Genomic DNA, 19,331 nt, shown 5'->3' with positions numbered 1-19,331 from the left:
TGCAATACTTCCTATATTGTCGATTGGAATGACCTGCCTTCAATTTGTTAAACAATCTGGTGGATCATTTCTTTTGACAACAGGGGTAAAGAAGGTTAAAAAACACTCTTGCAAACAAATTTTGTAAAAAGTAAGCACAGCTGTATGATCTCAGGGTTTGTTCACAAAATCCTGGATTCAAAAATTCCTCCAATATTTCCAGTACACAATAATTCAATTCCACCGGATAAATTCTATTTAAAATTTTGGTATCACTTCAGGTTAAAACTTATGTGCAGGAGACTGTTTTCATATAATGCAAAGGCTGGTAATGTCAAGTCTGGTTCCCTCGTGTTGTGAAAATGAAAGTCATTGCAATGGCTGCATGGTTTCTGGGCATCTTTACAGGTATAGCAGCGGCAGCAGCCATGTCCTCCATACCGAAAGCAGGAGCCACAACAGCCATACTGAGGCCGCACACGCAGACCATAGGGGCCGTCACAGCATCAACAACAACAGTACAGTCAGTCCTGTCATCTCAGATCATTCCCCATTTCCAGGTAAAGTGTAATCATCATTCTACTGATAAAGGCAGTGCAAGACAGGTATCACAATCATTGTGTTACATAAGTACATCCTGTATTCAGTAGTTGTGGTGTAATATGGTTCAAACAAACCTTGTGTAAACTGGAGTTGCTTTTGATGAAAAGTTTCTCTTTCAGCTGTACTCACTTTCGTACCAAGTTAAGGTGTCGGTAAAGGCTAGAGCGTTAGTTACAAACTTCAATAAAACTATTAAAATATACAAGTGGTCAACATTCTCTGTGGAATAAAAAAAACTAGACATTTGGGGTCAAAGGCATTGCAGAGTTATAGCCCGTTGAAACTTCTGAAAAACTGACCAAATAAGAGGAAGTTGGGGAGTCCTTAGTGTATTAACTATGGTAGAGGTCCCCTAGCTTTTAAAAAAATATTTGAAAAGGGAAAGTCATTTTTTACTGTTTTTCAGGAAAGTTTGACAAGGCAGTGCTTGCATTCAGAATGCGTGACTGCTATTGTAAATGCATTTTTAGATTCTTTGAGTGTCAAAGAGGTGTCAAAAGTGAGATTAACCAAAAAGACTGCTCTATGACTTCAAAAGAGGGATGCAAATATGGCTTGTTTTCAACATTTTTGACAGAATAACAGTTTTCCTACATAATTTTATGCCAATTTAATCCAACCTTTGAAATGAGATATGGACATGGAATTTTTACAGCCTATTAACAAGGTTACAGATAAGATTTGTACGGCACAATTTTCCTGTATTTGAAGTTCTTTTTGAAAAATCACATTTTGAAATTTGAAAGAATTTTTAATGATTTTTTGATATGTAAACCCATGTAAAATCATAAAAACAAATTTTATTTACAAATCCTGCCGTACAAATCTTACAATTAATAGTGTCAACATATTTATAACTAATTTGGTAATATTAATACTATCCAATTATTATTAAATTCAAATATGTAAAAAAAATATGAAAAATTAAATTTTAATATTGATTGGTGTCATATTTCAAAATCATGGCTACAAATATACAATTTTTATATTCTTTGGAGAAAGTATTAACTAAGGGAGATATCCTGAAAATTTGAACTAAATATCTTGATTCTAACACTTGAAACTTGACATTAACTCTGAGAAAAGAATTTGTGCAAAAATAGCCTTTACCGCTACCTTAAAACATGTCTACAAAGTTCAAAACTTATATGCCAAATGCTTCTGCAGGTATGCCACTGAAAAGTATGGAACACAACTTCTGTTAATTCAATTTGGGAATTTCAAAAATACATGATCAGAACATAATTAAATCTTTGCACTTATCACTTTTTTTCTTGACAATCTGCCAATAGCCACAGAGGTACTCACCTGCTCCAGTCCCCATATCAACCACTGTCCACACCTGCAACGTGCAAGGGATTTCAAGAAGTTCATCACCAGCAATAACCTCAGCAACAACACCATCAGATATTCACAGGTAAAGTCATGTCATCAGAACCATTGAAAAATTTCAGTGTTGCAATTTTATAAAGGTCCCTTATCCTGCCAATTCTGTCACTTCAATGGTGCAGTGCAAGAAAGGGCGTATCTCCTATGTTGTAACACAGGAGATACACCCCTCTTGCACTGAGCCATCGATTTGCGCCAACGTATGTATTTCTGGTGGAAAGCAGAAGGTATGCCATCACTTTCTTTATCTGTGCATTCTGCATGCCTGACTGAAGGTATTTTTCATTTACTATTCTTTTGGTGTTTTACAAGATTCCTACCAATGACAATATCATGGGCGTCTGAAATGGTCCAAAATTGACAAAAGTACTGGGAAAAGACAGTTATTGTTTCCCCTAATGTGACATAAAGTATGAACACTTTTGAACTGTAATCGGTCAGTAATATTGTTGATTGTGTCTTTGATGTACTGAGGACACATATATCCTTTTCCCAACAATAACAGATTTGGTAGATTTGGTATATGGTAAATTTTACAAGAGTTCCCCAGTCCTTTTACTTGGGGTCACGTTAGGATATTGATGCAATCATATTAATGGACATAAGAAATGATACCAGGGTTCGTAGGCCATTTATGTAAGATTCCTGATCCTTAGCAAAACACAGTGAATAAAAAAAATGTCACCAAAGAAAGGATCAAACGTCTCAAACTAATACAATGTTTTTATCAACCTTCAGGGTGGGTCATCACATGCCTCTCGGAATAAGCAGTCTGCAACCGAGACCACTGCCAACACCCCAGCCGCAGCCTCACCTACAACCTCAGACACAACACCAGACGCTGTCACAGGTTCCTACACTGCTGCAGTCACAAACACAGACACAAGCCCCGGTGACACAGGCGTCAATACAGCTACCAGCTGCACAGTTCGTTTCTGCTCTGCGTCCGCCTATGGCGCAATCAGACCTGACTATGGGCAGGACTATTCCATTAGCCCAGCATATAACCAAATATGCAACCCCTGTGACTTTACCTGGAAACATCCCCAAACCTATTTCTGCCACCCCGAATGTGACAAGCATTGCTATTTCTCAGCCTAGTCAGCAACAAGCAGTAACAGTTGTCAGCTCGGTGCCTACGTCAGGGCCGCCGCATACAATGTCTGTTACATCTATACCGTCAGTCCTCACATCTGCTCCTATACAACTAGGTAAGATATATACAAGTTGGTCCTTACAGTTTTTCTCACAGATACAAATTTCTCATGTTTACACAAAGAATTTACCCTATTCCTGACTTGACCTGATAGAATAAGATGTGCCACAAGGTATCCCCTTGGTACTTGTAAGTTTATTTCTATGCAATGTTTTAACTGCTTGACCTTGATAGAGTGAAGAAGGAAATGCTCTCGTATGATTGTATACTAATTTTCTCATTTTGATTCATCCTATTTTGGATTAATATTTTGTTTTCGGCTTAAAATCAACATTTTCATGAATTTCATCAAAGTACAATGTTGAAAATTATTAATGTGCAAAATGTTCATCTGTTCACTAAATAGGTTCCATGCTAGCCACAGTGAGGACATCCACGACACTAGCACCTGTCACTGTACCAAATTCCTCAACAACACAATCTACTCCAGCTACAGCAACCAGTATTCCAGTCGGTAAGTGCTTCTAAAGAGGTTTTTCTACCCTTTTCAGAGAAGTATACTTTAAGCCTTTTCCTGCCAGGACCATATTTCACTACCAGGTCAAGATGGTTAAAATTAATGAAACACAACGTATTCCATATGATGTATTTTAACATAATACTGTACATTTGAAGGCTGTTGAAAACACAATACTGTAAAGTTGATTTTTTTGGACAAAAGATGCTATAACATACCAAGCTAAGTGGGTGAAAATACATCATGTTTTGGCTCAATACCGCTTTTTACTGACTTGTCTGATGGGGAAGTGTGACACAGTTATTACTGTCTCGCAGGAAAAGGGTTGAAAAGTATGATAGCAGTGAACTTTGAGTTAGTGTTTTCATCATGATCAATGACTTTCTTTAGCCGTACATTGGACTGGTTGTAAATTTCTATATCTTTTTAACCCCTTCTACTACAATGGTTGTGCCCAGTAATTCTCTTTCTTTAGCAATGTTGGACCTATTTACAGAGAAATGAGGAAGAAAAGGGATTTGTGGTGTTTGCTATTATCATGTGCATGGCAGTTGTTATTGCTGAGAGAAATTTGGACAAATTTTATCTGCGTAGTTCCCAATTTCATTATTGTAATTGATGGTTAGGACCCTTAACATGTATTTTGTATGGTTTCCATGAAAAATTGGTGCTAACAGAGTATGAATATTGTGATTCCTGTAATTTTCCAAAGTTGATGACACTATTTCTAAGAAATATATTTTTATATTAAAAAGTACAATTATTATGATTTCTGTAATTTTCCAAAGTAAATGAAATAATTTTTTTTATATGAATGATAGACATTTGACAGTTTGAAATCAGCCCTGTAATTTTTCCGTTTGTAGCAAAAGTGTACCCACGGCAGCAGCTGCCACACTCACCTCGGTCACAACCAGAGTATGATACACACCAGCCAAGCAACATATATGTGCCACTAGCACAAACGCATCGCGGATCCCCCAATCCCGTCATCACTGCAGCATCGGTGGCAGCAACGATTAGTCTGGCGCAGACAGTGGTTACAACAGACAACAGATCTGAAAGGCCGGTACAGGCCTTAGCACAGACTGCACACTATCCGGCGAGTCTGCCACAGACCTATTTCTATCACGATCCAACAGGTGCCATGCGTGAGTTCTTCCCAAATTTCTTCTGTAGATTCTTAGTTTTATGTCAATTACATCATCAAAGCATGTTACTCCATGAAGAAAAGCCATGCAGTATTTCATCTTGATGTAATTCATGATTTCTTTTTGATCAAAAAATATCAGAGTTTATGTGTAAGGTATCTGTTTCTCTTTCCAACACAAATTACTACCACATATTTACCAGTACTGTTGTATAATTAAGCTGGTTGTTATAAACTTGGATAAATAGTGTTTGTAGGTATGTAAATCTTCATGCTGAATGTTTAACACAAGCATGTGATCAAGTTTTTCTCAACCAAAAACACTAGAGTTGGAGGAATTTGTGAGGATTCTCATAAAATCTACAATTTTTTGATGATTTTGAGTAATTTAGATTAAAAAATTCAACATTTATGTGATAAACACTTAAATGTGGTGGCCTATTTCACCCAACATCAAGACAGTCATAATAGTCACTGTGCTATTCACAAGATGTACAGAATGTTCCAAGCTGTTAACTCCACAAAAATTCCAAATGGGTCAAAAACATTGTTTAACCAAAATAAATCTGACATGAAATTGCTCCCTCAGTACTTCGTCATTCCTTGTCCATTTGTAAGTGATTTTTGTCACAAGCTCATCAAAATATAGTCTGATAAACTATTGCTCATAGATGGTGATTTGACCATTTTTTCCGTAGACAATCTACATATGTGCAAACAAGTTGATTTTTGTCATTGAAGTTTTTTATGAATGTTTATAGGTTGTGAGCACCAATGTGAAGAAAACAGACAGGATGCGCTCTGATTTTTGCATCAAATTTTGCCAAAAAAATTCAGCAGACTCTGCCCAGTAATGATAAGATACTACCATCCTGAGATTACTTCAGGACACCCTTCCCACCCAGTGTATTGCCAAGAGTGTGGTGTTGAGGGATTTTAAATATGATTTATGCAGTGTAACTGTAAGTGTTTGCTGCAGTATTTCATCCTCAGCTTTGTTTTTGACATATTCGTTTCGTTACTTGTCTCTGTTGCAGCGCCATATCACCCTATAAATCCCTATGCATTTACACCAATCTCCAGTGGAGCAGTCAGACCAAGTGAGTCCAATATTGTGTCTTAATACTCTAACAGGAAAAGATGCCATCCCTTTCAGAAAATTTCACCCAACTTTCAATTTTGTTTACAAACATTTATCTTAAAACTCCATGGGGAAGTCTTCTGAATATGGTTGTCTTGTATTTCATGCAGTTTGGATATTACTGTTCTGTGGTATCAGGAGCCAAGATCACAAATGTTTATTGCCGTATTGAAATTTGCAGTGACAAGTTTTAAAGGTTTTGCTTTCCGCTCACATATTCCCTGATTAATGACGTATATACGATGACTGATGTCAGGGTACAGCTTTCCTCCAGTAAGGAGGTAAACGTGTCATCTGGCTCCAGGTCTAATGTGTTAGTACACATTTTATTTGTGTAATTCAGTATTATTTAAAAACTTGTCAATGTGCATATCCAATACATGAATTTCATTCCCTGTAAATGCAATAGTGTATACAATTATAGATCACTTTCTGGGGCCTCTGAGTGCACAGTTCTTTCCAAATTGCTTTTTGTCCAGATATTTAAAATAATAGCAAATGTTTCAACAAGTATCAAAAGTTTAGGAAGAATTTTTTATCGAACTTTGATGTTTGAAGACGTAACTGGTTCAGATCAGTCTGAACCAGTTTAAAACTTTCCCCGACCGGTTTACAGTAAGATGGTCACAGTGCTTGAAAATATTTCAAAATGGGTGAAGGTTCTTTGCATGGGAATTCAGAATGTTGCATGATTGTACTGTAAGCCGAAAATGTCCCATCTCTGAATTTGATTCAAGTATATGATTATTTCCAGTACAACAGTGAAAGCCATCAAATTTGTCAAATGTGACTTGTTCAACACAGAATACCAAGCCAAAAAAAACCCATCAATTCTGTTCATAAAAATACAGACTTCTTTCTCTGAAAAGTCTATCCACTTCGCATGATATTCAGATGGGCCATTTTGTGGCTAATGTAAATGCAACTCAAACCCGAAGTGCTTCATCCCAGACGTTCTCCAGCTGTGCATTTTTTGTGTGTGCCTCTTTTTTTTTGGTAACATTTTATGTGGTTACAGTTTGTGGTGGATTAACTCTCTGCACTCCACTTTCCCTTTTTTTTTGTTTTTCTTTCTATCTCTTTCTCTCTCGCTGTCTCTTTTTTCTTCTCTGTACATTGCATGGGTAGTTGGTTTCAACCCCCTACCTGTCTCTTCAGCTCCCCAAGGTTCACAGAACATGGCTGCCGCAGCGGTGGCAGCAGCCGCACACGCCGCAACAGTTGGCGCAGCACCGGTACGCATCGGCCCCATGAACTTAATGCCGGTTGACCAAAGGCACTCAATGACTACAATTCCAGGAACAATCACTGCTACGACAACCAGTGAAGGTGGGGAGATCGATCAACATTTAAAAGAAAATTTATAAGCATACTTTTCTTTCAGTCCATTTCTCCTTCCCCCTCCCACACCCTACTGTCTAATATGTTTCTTGTTGTGTTGAATAACCAACAGTAATGCACGGAGAATTTCAGATTCTTATCAGATTTAACCTGTTCACCCCCAATTCCAAGTGAACAGGTCCATAGTCATTATTGATACCTATGGTTTTGGGCTAAACCATGGTGGATTAAAACAATGAGACAGGTGGTACAATCTGAAGGAGGTTGATATATACAAAAAGTTATTATTGCTGTTTTACATAACAATTTGATATCGACAAACCACTTGAGAATTACTCTCAAGTCCCTACTACAATCAATAATTTACTTCAGTCTTCATCTCCAGGGGCACTAGTTTCATTAAAAAAAAATCATCACACGCTACTTCTCCTGATTGCTGTTTGGTGTTAATATTCAATTTTAATCTTGTCTTGATTTGAAAAATTAAATAACACTTTTTGATACAACTTTTCTGTAGAGTCCAGGAGAAAAAGAAAACTTCTATTTTTTTGTGTGTGTGTTTTCTATTCATGTAGCCATGGAAACCAGTGTGACTGTGAGTAGTGGGTACCCAGCTGGCATCATTTCCAATACAAATACCTCAGTGTCATCGTCCAACAACCTGCCAAACCCAAGTGCTTCTCCTAGGCCAAGCATACTCAGAAAGAGAACAAATGAGGGGTGAGTTTCTCAATTTTTAACCCTTGACCCCATTTTCTCATAAGAGATAAATACAATGTGGGTATACCATCCTTTGGTGACGATAGAGTTGGTATGCACCTTGATAGTGAATGGCATAAAGTTTTGTTAAACTTTCCTCAGGGAAATTTTCAACCATGATGTTTCAAAATCAAGACTTAAAATCAAGGGTCGTTATGCTAATTTCGGTACTTCATTTACCAACATTTGAAACAAAATAGCTGCTATCCCCGTGTTACCTTTTTTTTGAAAAATTTAATTTTTGATTTTCACAATCGCAGGACTGTCAAAAATTCATTTACTCCATCGTCTTCAAGATGAGTGGTGCACAAAATCAGCATACCAGCTTAATATTGTTAAAATTCAAAGTGGTTGAATATCTGTCCCAAAGGCATATTCTGCCGTAACTGTATGATTACAGTTTTGTGGTTGAACTTTCAATGTCATTAATACTTCATAAAGGGAAATGGGTTGGTAATGGTTATGTAGTACTATGCCCTTTAGCATTCAATAATTTTGAATTATTCTAGTCAATTACAGAGAATGGAAATTTTCATGAGTTTGTCCTTTGCCTACATAAATACATGAGCCTTTCTTGTGATCACAATGGTGTTTCAAACTGAATCTAATGGTGTACTGTTTTGTAGTCAGCATGATTTTTTTTCTATGTTGTTTCATCAGTGTTAGGAAACCAGTGGTGAATACAGGGAGTCAACCAGACAGTCCAAAGACAGACAGTTCTCAGTCGACACTGTCAGCTACAAGTTCACCCAAACCAGGGTAAGGAGACTGTTTTGCCAAAGCAGTCAAGCCGTGCTCATGCAGAACATACTTCATAGTGATACAGAGAGAATGTATATCTGCCTAAAGTAACATAATATCATAGTCCTCACATCAATAAACTATAGAGCTAGATTGAAACAGCATCTACTTTTATGTTACACACTATTTAGCTGTTAAAGTTCAGAACACGAAAAAAAGTTGAGTGAAATTTATCAGGTTTTCCTCATGTACTGCCTCAAAACTATGGCACTAAGCATGAAAACAGACAGACTTTCCGACAGCATGCACAATTCAACCTCAAGTCATATTGTACTGCTCGACCTCATACTTTCCAACCACTGCAACTTCATATTCTCCAACTTCTGCAACCTCACGTTTTCCAGCTACCACTGAACTTAATACACCAATTCATGAGATATAGGATAAAACAGAACTTTTGCTAATATCGGTGAGAATTAGATGGGTGTGCGTATCAATGACTGATTCTAAAATCTATCATTTATATTGCCAGATCATGTTTTTAAGTCAGTAGCTTTTGGCAAGTGGTAACTCTTAATTCAGTGTCATTGAAACCCCTCACTTTTATGATTGTAGTCTTACGCCAGATCTTGAAATGCATGTGTGTGTAACACAAATATCCACGAAAAGTAGTAAGTAGACTTGATATTTTTATATTATTCATCTTATTTTTACAGTGACATACTGAACCTCAGTCAACACAGTAATGATGTCAACGTTGTGGACAACAGTACAAACACATCAGCTGTCAACAATGAAATCAAGGTAAAGAGGGAGCCCCTCACTCCCAGTCCCACAGACGGCACCCTCCAGGTCAACACAACCAGCAGTCTAGTGCCCTCAGTGGCCAGCACTGTCACCATGGAAACCATCGGTGCCTCGCCGAGGAAGAAACCACGGAAACAACAACATGTGTAAGTCCATCAGTACCTGGAGTGCATCCATTGGCAATTCAACGTATATGACAAAAACTGGATAAATGGGTTTGAGATAAATTACATTGCATTTCAAAACTATCCTACGAAATTTTTTTGAAAGTATTTATTATGAAAGACTCCCATAGACAAGCAATGTATTCTAAAAAATCACACTGTGTCTACTGTTCTGAGATGTGTTCAAGAAAAAACAGCAAAATAAGTTGAGAGCTTTCCAATGTCTGAATGCCTAGATCCCCAAGTGTATCCCTTTTCCTGCCAGACAGTATCACTTCCCCATCAAGCCAAGTTAGTAAAAAGCGGTATTGAGCCAAAACATGTCATATTTTCACCCACTTGGCTTGGTCTATTATAGCATCCTTTGTCCAAAAAAATCAAGTTTACAGTATTTATGTTTTGAAAAACTTTCAAATGTACAGTATTATGTTAAAATACATCATATGGAATATGTTGTGTTTCATTAATGTTAACCATCTTGACTTGGTGGTGAAATATGGACTTGGCAAGAAAAGGGTTAAATTCAGTCAGGGTTTCCTATGGTCAAACATGCATTGATATCACTGGGACAGCAGACCATTACTATAGTTCCAAAAATCATTTACTTATTTTTCTCCATCCATTGCCAAAAGACAACAATATGATGACACCCCTATCCATAGCCAAAGACAACAATATCCATAGTAATAAAAAAAACAATATGATAACATCCGTATCTAGAGCCAAAAAAAACAATGTGATTACAGAATGTGTTTTGTGCCCTTACAGTGTTGCCACTGAAGATCACGATATGATGGAAAGTAACTCCACGGATGAGGCAGATGAGAATGATCACAAACCACCAAGCATTCCCAGGAAGACAGAGAAAACCAAAGACGATAGCAAAAGAACTGCCAAAGGTAAGCAAGTATCGTGGATTATGTACTGGATATCCTGCTATTGAAAGTAAGGAGTATTTTAACCCTTTCACCACTGTGGTTTGAACCAATCCCATTGTTTTCTATGGTACAGTTGGACTTCCAGAGAGGGAAATTGGGGTGAAAGGGTTGAGGGGGTATCGAGGGTTGATGTTTGTTTCTGAAATATAAGGAATTACAGTGTAGCGTAAAGTATATTGTTCTAGTGTATAGAAAATAAATACATTTTCACGTAAGGAAAATTTTCAAGTAGTTGTAATCACATTTAAGAAAAGAATTGGAAAGATTGTTTCTGCCGTATGTTAACATTTTTGTATAAAAAAGTTTTCATATATGAATATTTTTGTCAACAGACATTAAATATGTCCAGTATTTAAAGAGACCGTACAAGAATTTAATCGATGCATACAGACAACCATGGAAACCGGCACACAACCACTTCCAGAGGTATGCAGAGGTCAAGGTCAAAGGTTAGTGTCATCAATTGTCAAGGTCCATTAGTTTCCTTGGCAAACTTGAGATGTGAATTTTTCAGCTTCCAAGTTCATACAGAGGAGTTGTTTTTGTGCTGATATGTGTGTGTCTTTTCGTCTTTTGTCAGTTTCTCTGTCATCTCAAGAACAGATTGAAAAGCTTGAGATCAAAGTTGTATGCAGATGCATTTTTGGAATGATTGAACTTGATTGCGATGTCTGTGGCTTGAGTTATTGAAAGACCTACCAGGTGGATAGAGTGGAAATGCAAATTACCAAAATGGAATATTTTCTTTTTACACTTGAAATTACATTTTTAGAGTTGGATATGTTACGTGTCATATCAGTTTGATTTCCACAGTGAACGACTTGCTATGTGTCAGTCTAATTACTTCACACATAAAACATAAAATATTTAAAACGATATCAAAAGATACTGAATTTGGCCCTCTGAAGCTAGAATGTCCAGATTAATTTTACCATTACTAAGAGTTCTACATGTTTAATAATCAACATACAGAACAGCCACATATTGGGATACTACCTTTTTAAACATACATGTTGTGCAAAAACGATCAAAATAGTAAGTGTATATGAAAAATTAGAAGAGAGATTTTCAGTAAAGCTCACAGTTTTGCTTTGTGCCTGGTGTCTGATCTTTTTCTCCGTTATAGAAGACAAAAAACCTTCAATACAAGAGATAGCTGGTCAGAAGGGTGTTATACAGAAAGCCAGTGGATGGAAGATACAACACCTAGCATCCCAGCTTGATGATCTGGTAAGATTTGTTTTGTAAACATATTGTAGCCACTTTCATCAAAAATGCAAATTACAGATATTTTATTCTTGCTTTGTTTGAAAATATTGAAAATAGTTTATTTGTTATGAAAATGAGAAAAGAATTATATCTATCTAGATTTGCTGACATTTAACACAGACTCACAAATAACCTTTTTTCAAATTAGTGAAAAGAAACCATTGATTCAACTTAATGCCAGATTGCTAATTAAGGTAGTAATTTTAGCTTGACTGAAAGACTTGAACTTTTGCTAAAACTTTTCTCATTGAATAAAGAATAAAAGTCCTGGCTCATCATTAAAATTTTATGTCCTCAAGACACAAATTACCCACCATAGTATTTTCTGATACTTGTAAAGTTCAAAATGGCCTCTCTTCCTGTGTTCTGTGGGGAATAATTTAATGTTTGATTTTCACAAAGAAAGGGTATAACTTGGTTTTATTTCATGAGATTTCAAATGACCCAACACAAGTGTTATGTGGTAGACCAGCTGTGCCGCTACTAATTCAACATTAAGGTAGTATGCACCATGAAAGTGAAAGACTGAAACTTTTGCTCAAACTTTCCTCAAGGAATCTTTCAACCATTTCTCAAAACAAAAATCAGGGATCACTGTGAAAATTTTAGTACTAGAGAAACAAATTACCCAAGATTTACCAATATTTGAAATTCAAAATGGCCGCCATCCCTGTGTTAACTCTATAAAGGAAAAATGAAACTTTCGATTTTCGAAAAACTAAGTCGTGAAAGTCTTTCTTTCTCCAAGAGCTTCAAAATGAGCCTCAACCAGAGGTAGACCAGAAAAGAATTATTATATAAAGTTTGGGAGTCCGAATATCTGTCTTTGAGGCATGATCTATCTTAATACAAGGTACCACTTTATGAAAGAGGATTGAAATAAGCACAAAGATTACAGGGTTCGTACGGTCCTGGAAAACCCTGAAATTTTATTTTAGCTCTAGAAAACCCTGGAAAAATTTGATTTAGCCCTGAAAAAACCTGGAAAATGAAGATACTTGAGACTGATGTAGTTGAACTTAACAAATCTGATATTAAATATTCCAAGAAAGCTGAATCTACAGGGAAATGTCTTTTATTGCAAAGTTAAATAGTCTTGGGAGTGCAAATTCTAAGACTGCAAAAGAGAAAAACAAACTGAAATACAATCAGTAGCTATACAGTCAGAAGAAAAAGCTCAGGAATTAAAGCAGTAGATAGGTACGGTGTGTCGATAAAGGTCGAGTATAAATTTGTTTTCATGATCAAGAGCCCTGGAAAATCACTTGATTTTAGTTGAAATACTAGCCCTTGGAAAACTGGTCAAAAAACCCTGGAAAGCCCTTGAATTTTATTTGTCCCAAGGTGTACAAACCCTGGATTATTACTTACTGATTTCCACTTGTGTTAACACCAACACTCTTTCTACCTGTATGTTTCATTGCAGGCAAGTTTAGAGCAGGGTGTCTTTGACAAGATGAAAGAAATCAAAGAAGGCATTGGTCCATGCAAGGACAACTCTCTCAACTCTGATGATGAAATGTCCCAAGTTGCGGAACTTGTACAGGTGAGCTCTTCCATGTTTTTCCACTCTGGGATTTTGTTTCTCTCTCTCCATGGGGTAAGTTGCCACAGGATACCTCCAGTCGGGCTATTCGATTTCATGACCTGCTTGGCTTCAAGAATTTATTTATTGAAAAGGTTGTGACCCCTTTTTGGCCTTGTATCATGGATTATGTTTATGTTGTACACGCGTCAAAACTGACAGACCTAAACTTTTGCTCAAGACAGTGTTCTCCCCAGCGGACAAATAGCGTGGCGGTGCCGCCACGCTTACGGCCACACCCGCCACGCTTTAATCAAGGCCGCCACGCTTACCACTTGGCCCGCCACTCAGTGATCACGGCCCCGTTCTTTGTAAAATCTTTTCATTTTCACCGACATTCGTTGTTTGAACGTCCTGTTCATTGTCCTCTTTTTTGTTTACGTTCTTTGGGCCCTAATTATCACGCTTAAACCTCGTTTTGTCAAGTTCAATTTCAAAGAATCTTAATTTTGAAGGTGTTATAAACGCATTTTGATGGTGTAAACCGTTTACTGACGTAAATAAAAGACGTTCAATAAAAGACGTTGTCACCGCGGCCAGCGGCAACGCTGATTACTTGGCCTGGGGGTGACAAGGATGGCGGTAAGGGTACGGGTAAAGTGCTTCAAAGACTTTTGCCGTGAACATGTCGGCAACACAAACGCTATGAGCTATTAAAAAGCTAGAAAAAATCAGGAACTCGTCACTTGCTCAGCGAAAATCGTTAATGCAACATGTCTCAGCGCAAGTTTATGGACTCCTGGCTCTGCCGTTCGACCAACCCATCTCCGAGCAGCCCTACGGCAACGTGTTCTCCGACCCCCACAACTGATATGTGTTCACCGATCTTGTCATCGCCTGCTACGAAATCAACAAAGAGAAAGGCCGTGAACTCACCATCATCACAGAACAAGAGACGAGTAACTGGTGTTGACCCGACATGGAAAAATTATTTCCATGGTTGATTGTAACTCCAGATGAAAAAGGTAGGTGAAATAAATACAGTCGCCCGTTTTCGTTTACTGTACTGGCCTGTGCTACGTCCGCGGTCCGTACAAAATTTAAATACGTAAACATAGTTTTTGTGTCGGCATGCGGCCGATTACCCGCAAATTTCACTCCCCATTCACCAGTTGAGGGCAAAACTTAACTCTAATGATTAAAAATAAGAGATCGCCCTATTTAAGTGTACGAAAACGCGATTTCACTTTACTTCCTGGTTGCAATCGTAGCACGTGTTCAATGGCAGCCATTTCTTGTTATTGTTGTTTACTATCCGTCAATCATGTGATATCGTTCAAGATGTGTTTTGAGTTTTATTCATTCGTACTGTCATGGGACTAGTTGTCTTGAGATTTTTTTTCGCGATTTTAATAAACTAAATGTCAGATCGGTTCGATAAATGTCTTTTGTCAAAACCTTGCGTCGTGTATATTGTCAAAATTGATCGGTGTATTTCAAGGGCGCTCGTGCCGATCCGAGCACTGTATGATTGGAGGAGAGTACTGGAGAGTACTAACTAACAGTTCAAAGTGAGAACGCAGAGATCGTTCGGTTCGGCGTGGTTTCTGATATCTCTCATCATTTCAGGGGAACAAATGTAGGTCTCCTATTCTAGAAAGTTATTTTTAAGTTTCAAATGCCACCGTAACTTGTGAGTGTTGATAATTGCTATGTCTCTCTAGAATCTATCGTGCAGGGCGGCGGCCATTTTGTTTCATGTCTGTTTACGTTTATGGCTGTAGGGCTTCAATAACAATTTTCACTGGAACGAACGGCTACAGCGTTTTGTAAATCATCGTCGCGTCGTGTCACAACCAGACCCAAGGAGGCAAAAACTCGGGGGTAAAATCGAAGTGTCCGGGATACTTTTGTTATTGTACAAAGTGACCTTTTCGTCTTTTCTTTTAGGAATGCTATGCAGGGCATGTCAGAAGTTCAACATGAAGGCCCGAAATGGTTCTGGTGTGTGGAGTGCTATTCCTTGTGTCGCCATCAGAAAAGACAGTGTTCAGCGTCACAGCGAAACAGAGGCCCACCAGCAAGCCCTTGGTCTAGAGAGAGATGGTAAAGAAAATACTCCTGTCAACGAAGTGTTCCAGGTTCAAGTGAATATGCAACGACTGGCACTTGAAGGAGCGATGAAGTGTTTGTATTGGTTAGGGAAGAACGAGATATCCCACACCACAAAGTTTACATCGCTAATGGATTTCGTCAAGGGAATGGGCTGCACCTACTTAGAACATTTAGATCAGGTAAGGAACATTTTCAGTTTTGGTTTTGTTGTTTTAATTTTTTTTTTTTTTTTTTTGGGGGGGGGGGTTTCCCCAAAATCAATGCATGCAGTACAGTAATTTAAAAATGATGATGTTCATTCCAAAGATACATGTTCAAATTGAGGTTTTATTTACTGGTTACCCCAATTTAAATTTAAAGATAATCATATATCTTTTCCTTTTTTTCTGCTTTCAGGGTGCAAATGCACATTACACCTCTGAACGTGCTATCCAAGAAATGCTTATGAGCATTGCCACAGTGATCAGTGATGACATCTACAAGAGTATTCGTTCAAGTCCCACCTTCAGTCTTCTGATGGATGAAACGACCGACGTAGCCATCTTGAAGCAACTCATAACGTACATCAAATACATCAAGACTACAGACAACAAGTGTGAAGTAAGTACAAATCACACAACTTGATATTTTGTTCTATTGTATGCAGGGTGCAGGCATTTGATTTAGGAGTTCAGGAGAATAACACGCACTGTTGTAAATTATTACTATGTTCAAGAGTAAATTCACAATGTGATAGTGTTTTGTTTCAGAAGCTGACACATTTAGTTGAATAAATGAATGAAACTTCCTGTTCTTTTTACCCATTCACAGGTAAAGACAGCATTTGTACATATAGACGATTTAGCCGATGGCAAAGCCTGCAGCATTGTGAAGAGCACGCAGGACATGTTCGCACAGCTAGATCTTAGTTTCACCGACTGTACAGCTCTTGGGTCTGACGGGGCAGCTGTCATGGTTGGCAGGCGAACTGGGGTAAGTGTGCCATTATAGCAGTTTGTCTTTTTGTGAGCATCACTCTCACCAGATTGTTTTTTTTTTAATTTTCATGTCTTCACACTAGTCTCGTGTAAAATAGTGAGCCCTGATGCATTTTTTCTTCAAAATATAACGATAGTTTTCTACAATTATATTGTCTTGTTTCTACATTTTTTTGTACTTGTCAGTATTATTTAATATAGTGTAGTTGTGTGTGATTTGATATACACAATATCTGATGTAAATAACAAATAAAATAAAAATTATTTTCCTTTGTTACAGGTAGCAACTCAGTTGAGAGAACTTAACTCGTCAATGATCAACATCCACTGTGTGGCACACAGACTGGCGCTGGCAGCAGGACAGGCGATGGCAGGCATCCCCTACTTGAAGAGACTAAGTTCAACCTTGCAGCAGTTATTTTATTTTTATCAGAATTCGGCAGTGCGTATGGCTGGTTTACAAGAAATTCAGGTAAGCCAGCAGAAATCATTATCAAGTCAGTTGTATTACTTTGTACCTCAGTCACCACAGGGAGTTTGCTACGTCTTTTGTGTCAAACGCTTCTTATTGTCAGGAGTGTGGAAAGTTTTTTTTGCATTAGGTTTAAAATGACCTTTTTATCCAATCCTATTTTGAAACAGAACTTTCTGATTTGATCTTTTTTTTCTCAATTCACCTATTTTCTACTTTCCAAGCCATGTAATGTTGTTTTCTTTTTAATTTTTAAACAGAAAATCCTTGGTAGCAGTGAGGTTCGTCTGAAGGAGGCTAAACACGTCAGATGGTTATCTCATCAGAGAGCTGTGGATGCAGTGAGGAGGTCATTATCATCTATTATAGTCAGCCTTGAGAGGGAGTCGGAAAGAACGACATGATGCGACAGCTACTGGTCTTGCCATGTTCTTAAAGCAGTTCAACTTTGTAGCCAGCATTCTGATGCTCAGTGATGTTCTACCCCACTTGACAAGACTGTCATTAATGTTTCAGGTGTGTATTTGGTTTTAGCATTTTTGTTGTTGCTAGTTCCTGCAAAGATAGTGTTCCATGATCAATATTGATACAACATTAATGAACCCAAAACATGTTTCATCAAGGTGAAATCAAATTTTTTATTTTTTTTTTCAATCTACTTGCAGAAGAAAGATGTAGATGTGACTATTCTCGATACAATCATCAGCAGCACTATTACTGCGATCAGGACACTGAAGACCCAGCCAGGAACACATACCATGAATGTTGAGTCCTACCTAAATGAAGATCTTGCAGAACACAGTGTGACCTCTACTGATGCTGTAAAGCAACGATTCAAAGACCAGGTAAGAGTTGCTGTATTTTCATTCATAACAATAGTTGTTATGTGTATTTGTATTAATATTAATAACATTTGCATTGAACTTTTACAAATTGAAATAAACTTCATGTTTCTGTACTGCAGAGAGTAAAATGATTTCTTTTTCTTTTATCATTAGGTATATGACAAGTACATTGATGCTGTCTGTGATAACTTAGAGCAACGGTTTCCTGATGTGCAACTAATTGGTGCATTCTCTATTTTTGACCCGAGCCTTGTTGAAGATGATGCCAGCCCTGAAATGTCGATGTAAGTAGTGTTCTGATATTAATTTAATTCATGACAATTTGAATGTAGTCATAAAGTCATAATTCCCATTCAGGTAGCTTATGTTTGTTTTGTTTTCCCTTCTCAGTGTTGACATGACTCATATCTTTCCTTGGTTTCTTTAACAGACCTTAATCAGCCATTACAGCATGGATGAAGCTGCAGTCACCAGTGAATTCAATTTCCTGAAGTCATCCATGGAAACAACGTACAAGGGTCTTAGCTACCGAGAGATGCTAGAAACTGTAATCACCAAGTTTGCTGACATCACACCCTCACTGCATCGTCTGGCTTCCATAGCACTGACACTGCCCCTGTCAACTGCTGGTGAGTAAATACTATAAAGTATATGAAAGAAGTTTATACAGTACTGTTTTAACATGTTTGTTACCAACAACAGAAGTACTTTGTAGAAAGGAATCTGAAGATTAGTGCTAAATTTGTAATATAATTCACTAATTTAAAATACTTTAATATATAATGCTTGAATTTACTTGAATGCATTGCAACATAACTTTTGTACTGTAGGACAAATACAGCAATTCTATTATTTATATGCATTTTCTATTCTTGTCCATTTTCAGACTGTGAGCGTGGCTTTTCAGCCATTGGAAGAATAAAGACCAAGCTGCGCAACAGATTGTCAGAGAAGATCCTGCAGTGCCTGACTTTTATCAGTGTGGAGGGGCCTGACTTGAACCACTTCGACTTCTCTGCAGCTGCTGATATCTGGGCATCAAAGAAGACTAGGCGCATCAATTTAGATTAGGGAGCTTGTGTCAGTGGAGAAAGTGTAGGAATAGTCTCTGTGGTTCACTGAAAGTAGTACTATGTTTACAAGCTTGTATTGCTCTATTGTACTGCCAAACTTTGCATTTGTATTTTTTATATGACTGTTACATTATTTACATTACATTGAATTAATGCATTTTTTGTATTTTTTATATGACTGTAACATTGTTTTATTTACATTACACTGACTTTATGCAATTTTTGGGTTTTTTATAGACTGTTACGTTGTTTTTTTACATTTATGCATTATCTTACTGGCTGTGCAGTAAGTGTTATTGTATGTATACAAAAGTATGTATACAAGTATTTGACATTGTATGGATAAAATATTTGACAAAACTAATCTGCC

At 37.4% G+C, this 19,331-nt stretch overlaps 3 protein-coding genes across 21 annotated transcripts in view; all 3 read left to right on the top strand.

The window, feature by feature from the left end:
- LOC139118571 (histone deacetylase complex subunit SAP130-like) overlaps positions 1 to 19,331 on the top strand; it is a 28,125-nt gene that overhangs the window by 6,770 nt on the left and 2,024 nt on the right. For 2 of the 18 annotated variants that reach the window (XM_070681945.1, XM_070681937.1), the window contains 14 exons: positions 388 to 539; positions 1,875 to 1,999; positions 2,710 to 3,182; positions 3,534 to 3,641; positions 4,511 to 4,786; positions 5,832 to 5,894; positions 7,064 to 7,264; positions 7,852 to 7,996; positions 8,696 to 8,794; positions 9,493 to 9,729; positions 10,516 to 10,646; positions 11,018 to 11,134; positions 11,815 to 11,915; positions 13,381 to 13,500. In XM_070681945.1, the coding sequence (XP_070538046.1) occupies positions 388 to 539; positions 1,875 to 1,999; positions 2,710 to 3,182; positions 3,534 to 3,641; positions 4,511 to 4,786; positions 5,832 to 5,894; positions 7,064 to 7,264; positions 7,852 to 7,996; positions 8,696 to 8,794; positions 9,493 to 9,729; positions 10,516 to 10,646; positions 11,018 to 11,134; positions 11,815 to 11,915; positions 13,381 to 13,500 (2,348 nt within the window). Of the gene's footprint in view, positions 1 to 387; positions 540 to 1,874; positions 2,000 to 2,709; positions 3,183 to 3,533; positions 3,642 to 4,510; positions 4,796 to 5,831; positions 5,895 to 7,063; positions 7,265 to 7,851; positions 7,997 to 8,695; positions 8,795 to 9,492; positions 9,730 to 10,515; positions 10,647 to 11,017; positions 11,135 to 11,811; positions 11,916 to 13,380; positions 13,501 to 19,331 lie in introns of all 18 variants that reach the window. The other 16 variants (XM_070681947.1, XM_070681941.1, XM_070681944.1 and 13 more) reach the window with 10 other exon arrangements.
- LOC139118574 (zinc finger protein 862-like) lies at positions 14,381 to 17,559 on the top strand. 2 transcript variants are annotated; one of them, XM_070681955.1, is made up of 6 exons: positions 14,381 to 14,504; positions 15,430 to 15,773; positions 15,991 to 16,194; positions 16,405 to 16,566; positions 16,852 to 17,043; positions 17,304 to 17,559. In XM_070681955.1, the coding sequence occupies exons 1-6, from the start codon at positions 14,459 to 14,461 to the stop codon at positions 17,445 to 17,447; spliced, it is 1,092 nt and encodes a 363-aa protein (XP_070538056.1). In that variant the 5' UTR covers positions 14,381 to 14,458; the 3' UTR covers positions 17,448 to 17,559. The 2 variants fall into 2 exon arrangements, with proteins under 2 accessions (XP_070538056.1, XP_070538057.1); XM_070681956.1 differs by lacking the exon at positions 14,381 to 14,504 and adding an exon at positions 14,990 to 15,118.
- LOC139118576 (zinc finger protein 862-like) lies at positions 18,301 to 19,012 on the top strand. Its single transcript, XM_070681958.1, has 2 exons — positions 18,301 to 18,517; positions 18,775 to 19,012. The coding sequence occupies exons 1-2, from the start codon at positions 18,340 to 18,342 to the stop codon at positions 18,957 to 18,959; spliced, it is 363 nt and encodes a 120-aa protein (XP_070538059.1). The 5' UTR covers positions 18,301 to 18,339; the 3' UTR covers positions 18,960 to 19,012.

This window comes from Ptychodera flava, chromosome 19 (genome assembly GCF_041260155.1).
Source record: "Ptychodera flava strain L36383 chromosome 19, AS_Pfla_20210202, whole genome shotgun sequence".
In the NCBI taxonomy this organism is placed as follows: Eukaryota; Metazoa; Hemichordata; class Enteropneusta; family Ptychoderidae; genus Ptychodera; species Ptychodera flava.
The sequence above is the reverse complement of the archived record's forward strand: the minus strand, read 5'-3'. Positions and strand labels throughout refer to the sequence as shown.

What these genes read in the sequence shown, in the direction of transcription:
- LOC139118576 (XM_070681958.1), top strand. Translation starts at nt 18,340, where the DNA reads ATGGATGAAGCTGCAGTCACCAGTGAATTCAATTTCCTGAAGTCATCC. An exon ending in ACTGCCCCTGTCAACTGCTG is followed by an intron (nt 18,518 to 18,774) that starts GTGAGTAAATAC and finishes GTCCATTTTCAG; the next exon opens with ACTGTGAGCGTGGCTTTTCA.
- LOC139118574 (XM_070681955.1), top strand. Translation starts at nt 14,459, where the DNA reads ATGGAAAAATTATTTCCATGGTTGATTGTAACTCCAGATGAAAAAG. An exon ending in ACTTAGAACATTTAGATCAG is followed by an intron (nt 15,774 to 15,990) that starts GTAAGGAACATT and finishes TTCTGCTTTCAG; the next exon opens with GGTGCAAATGCACATTACAC. An exon ending in TGGTTGGCAGGCGAACTGGG is followed by an intron (nt 16,567 to 16,851) that starts GTAAGTGTGCCA and finishes CCTTTGTTACAG; the next exon opens with GTAGCAACTCAGTTGAGAGA.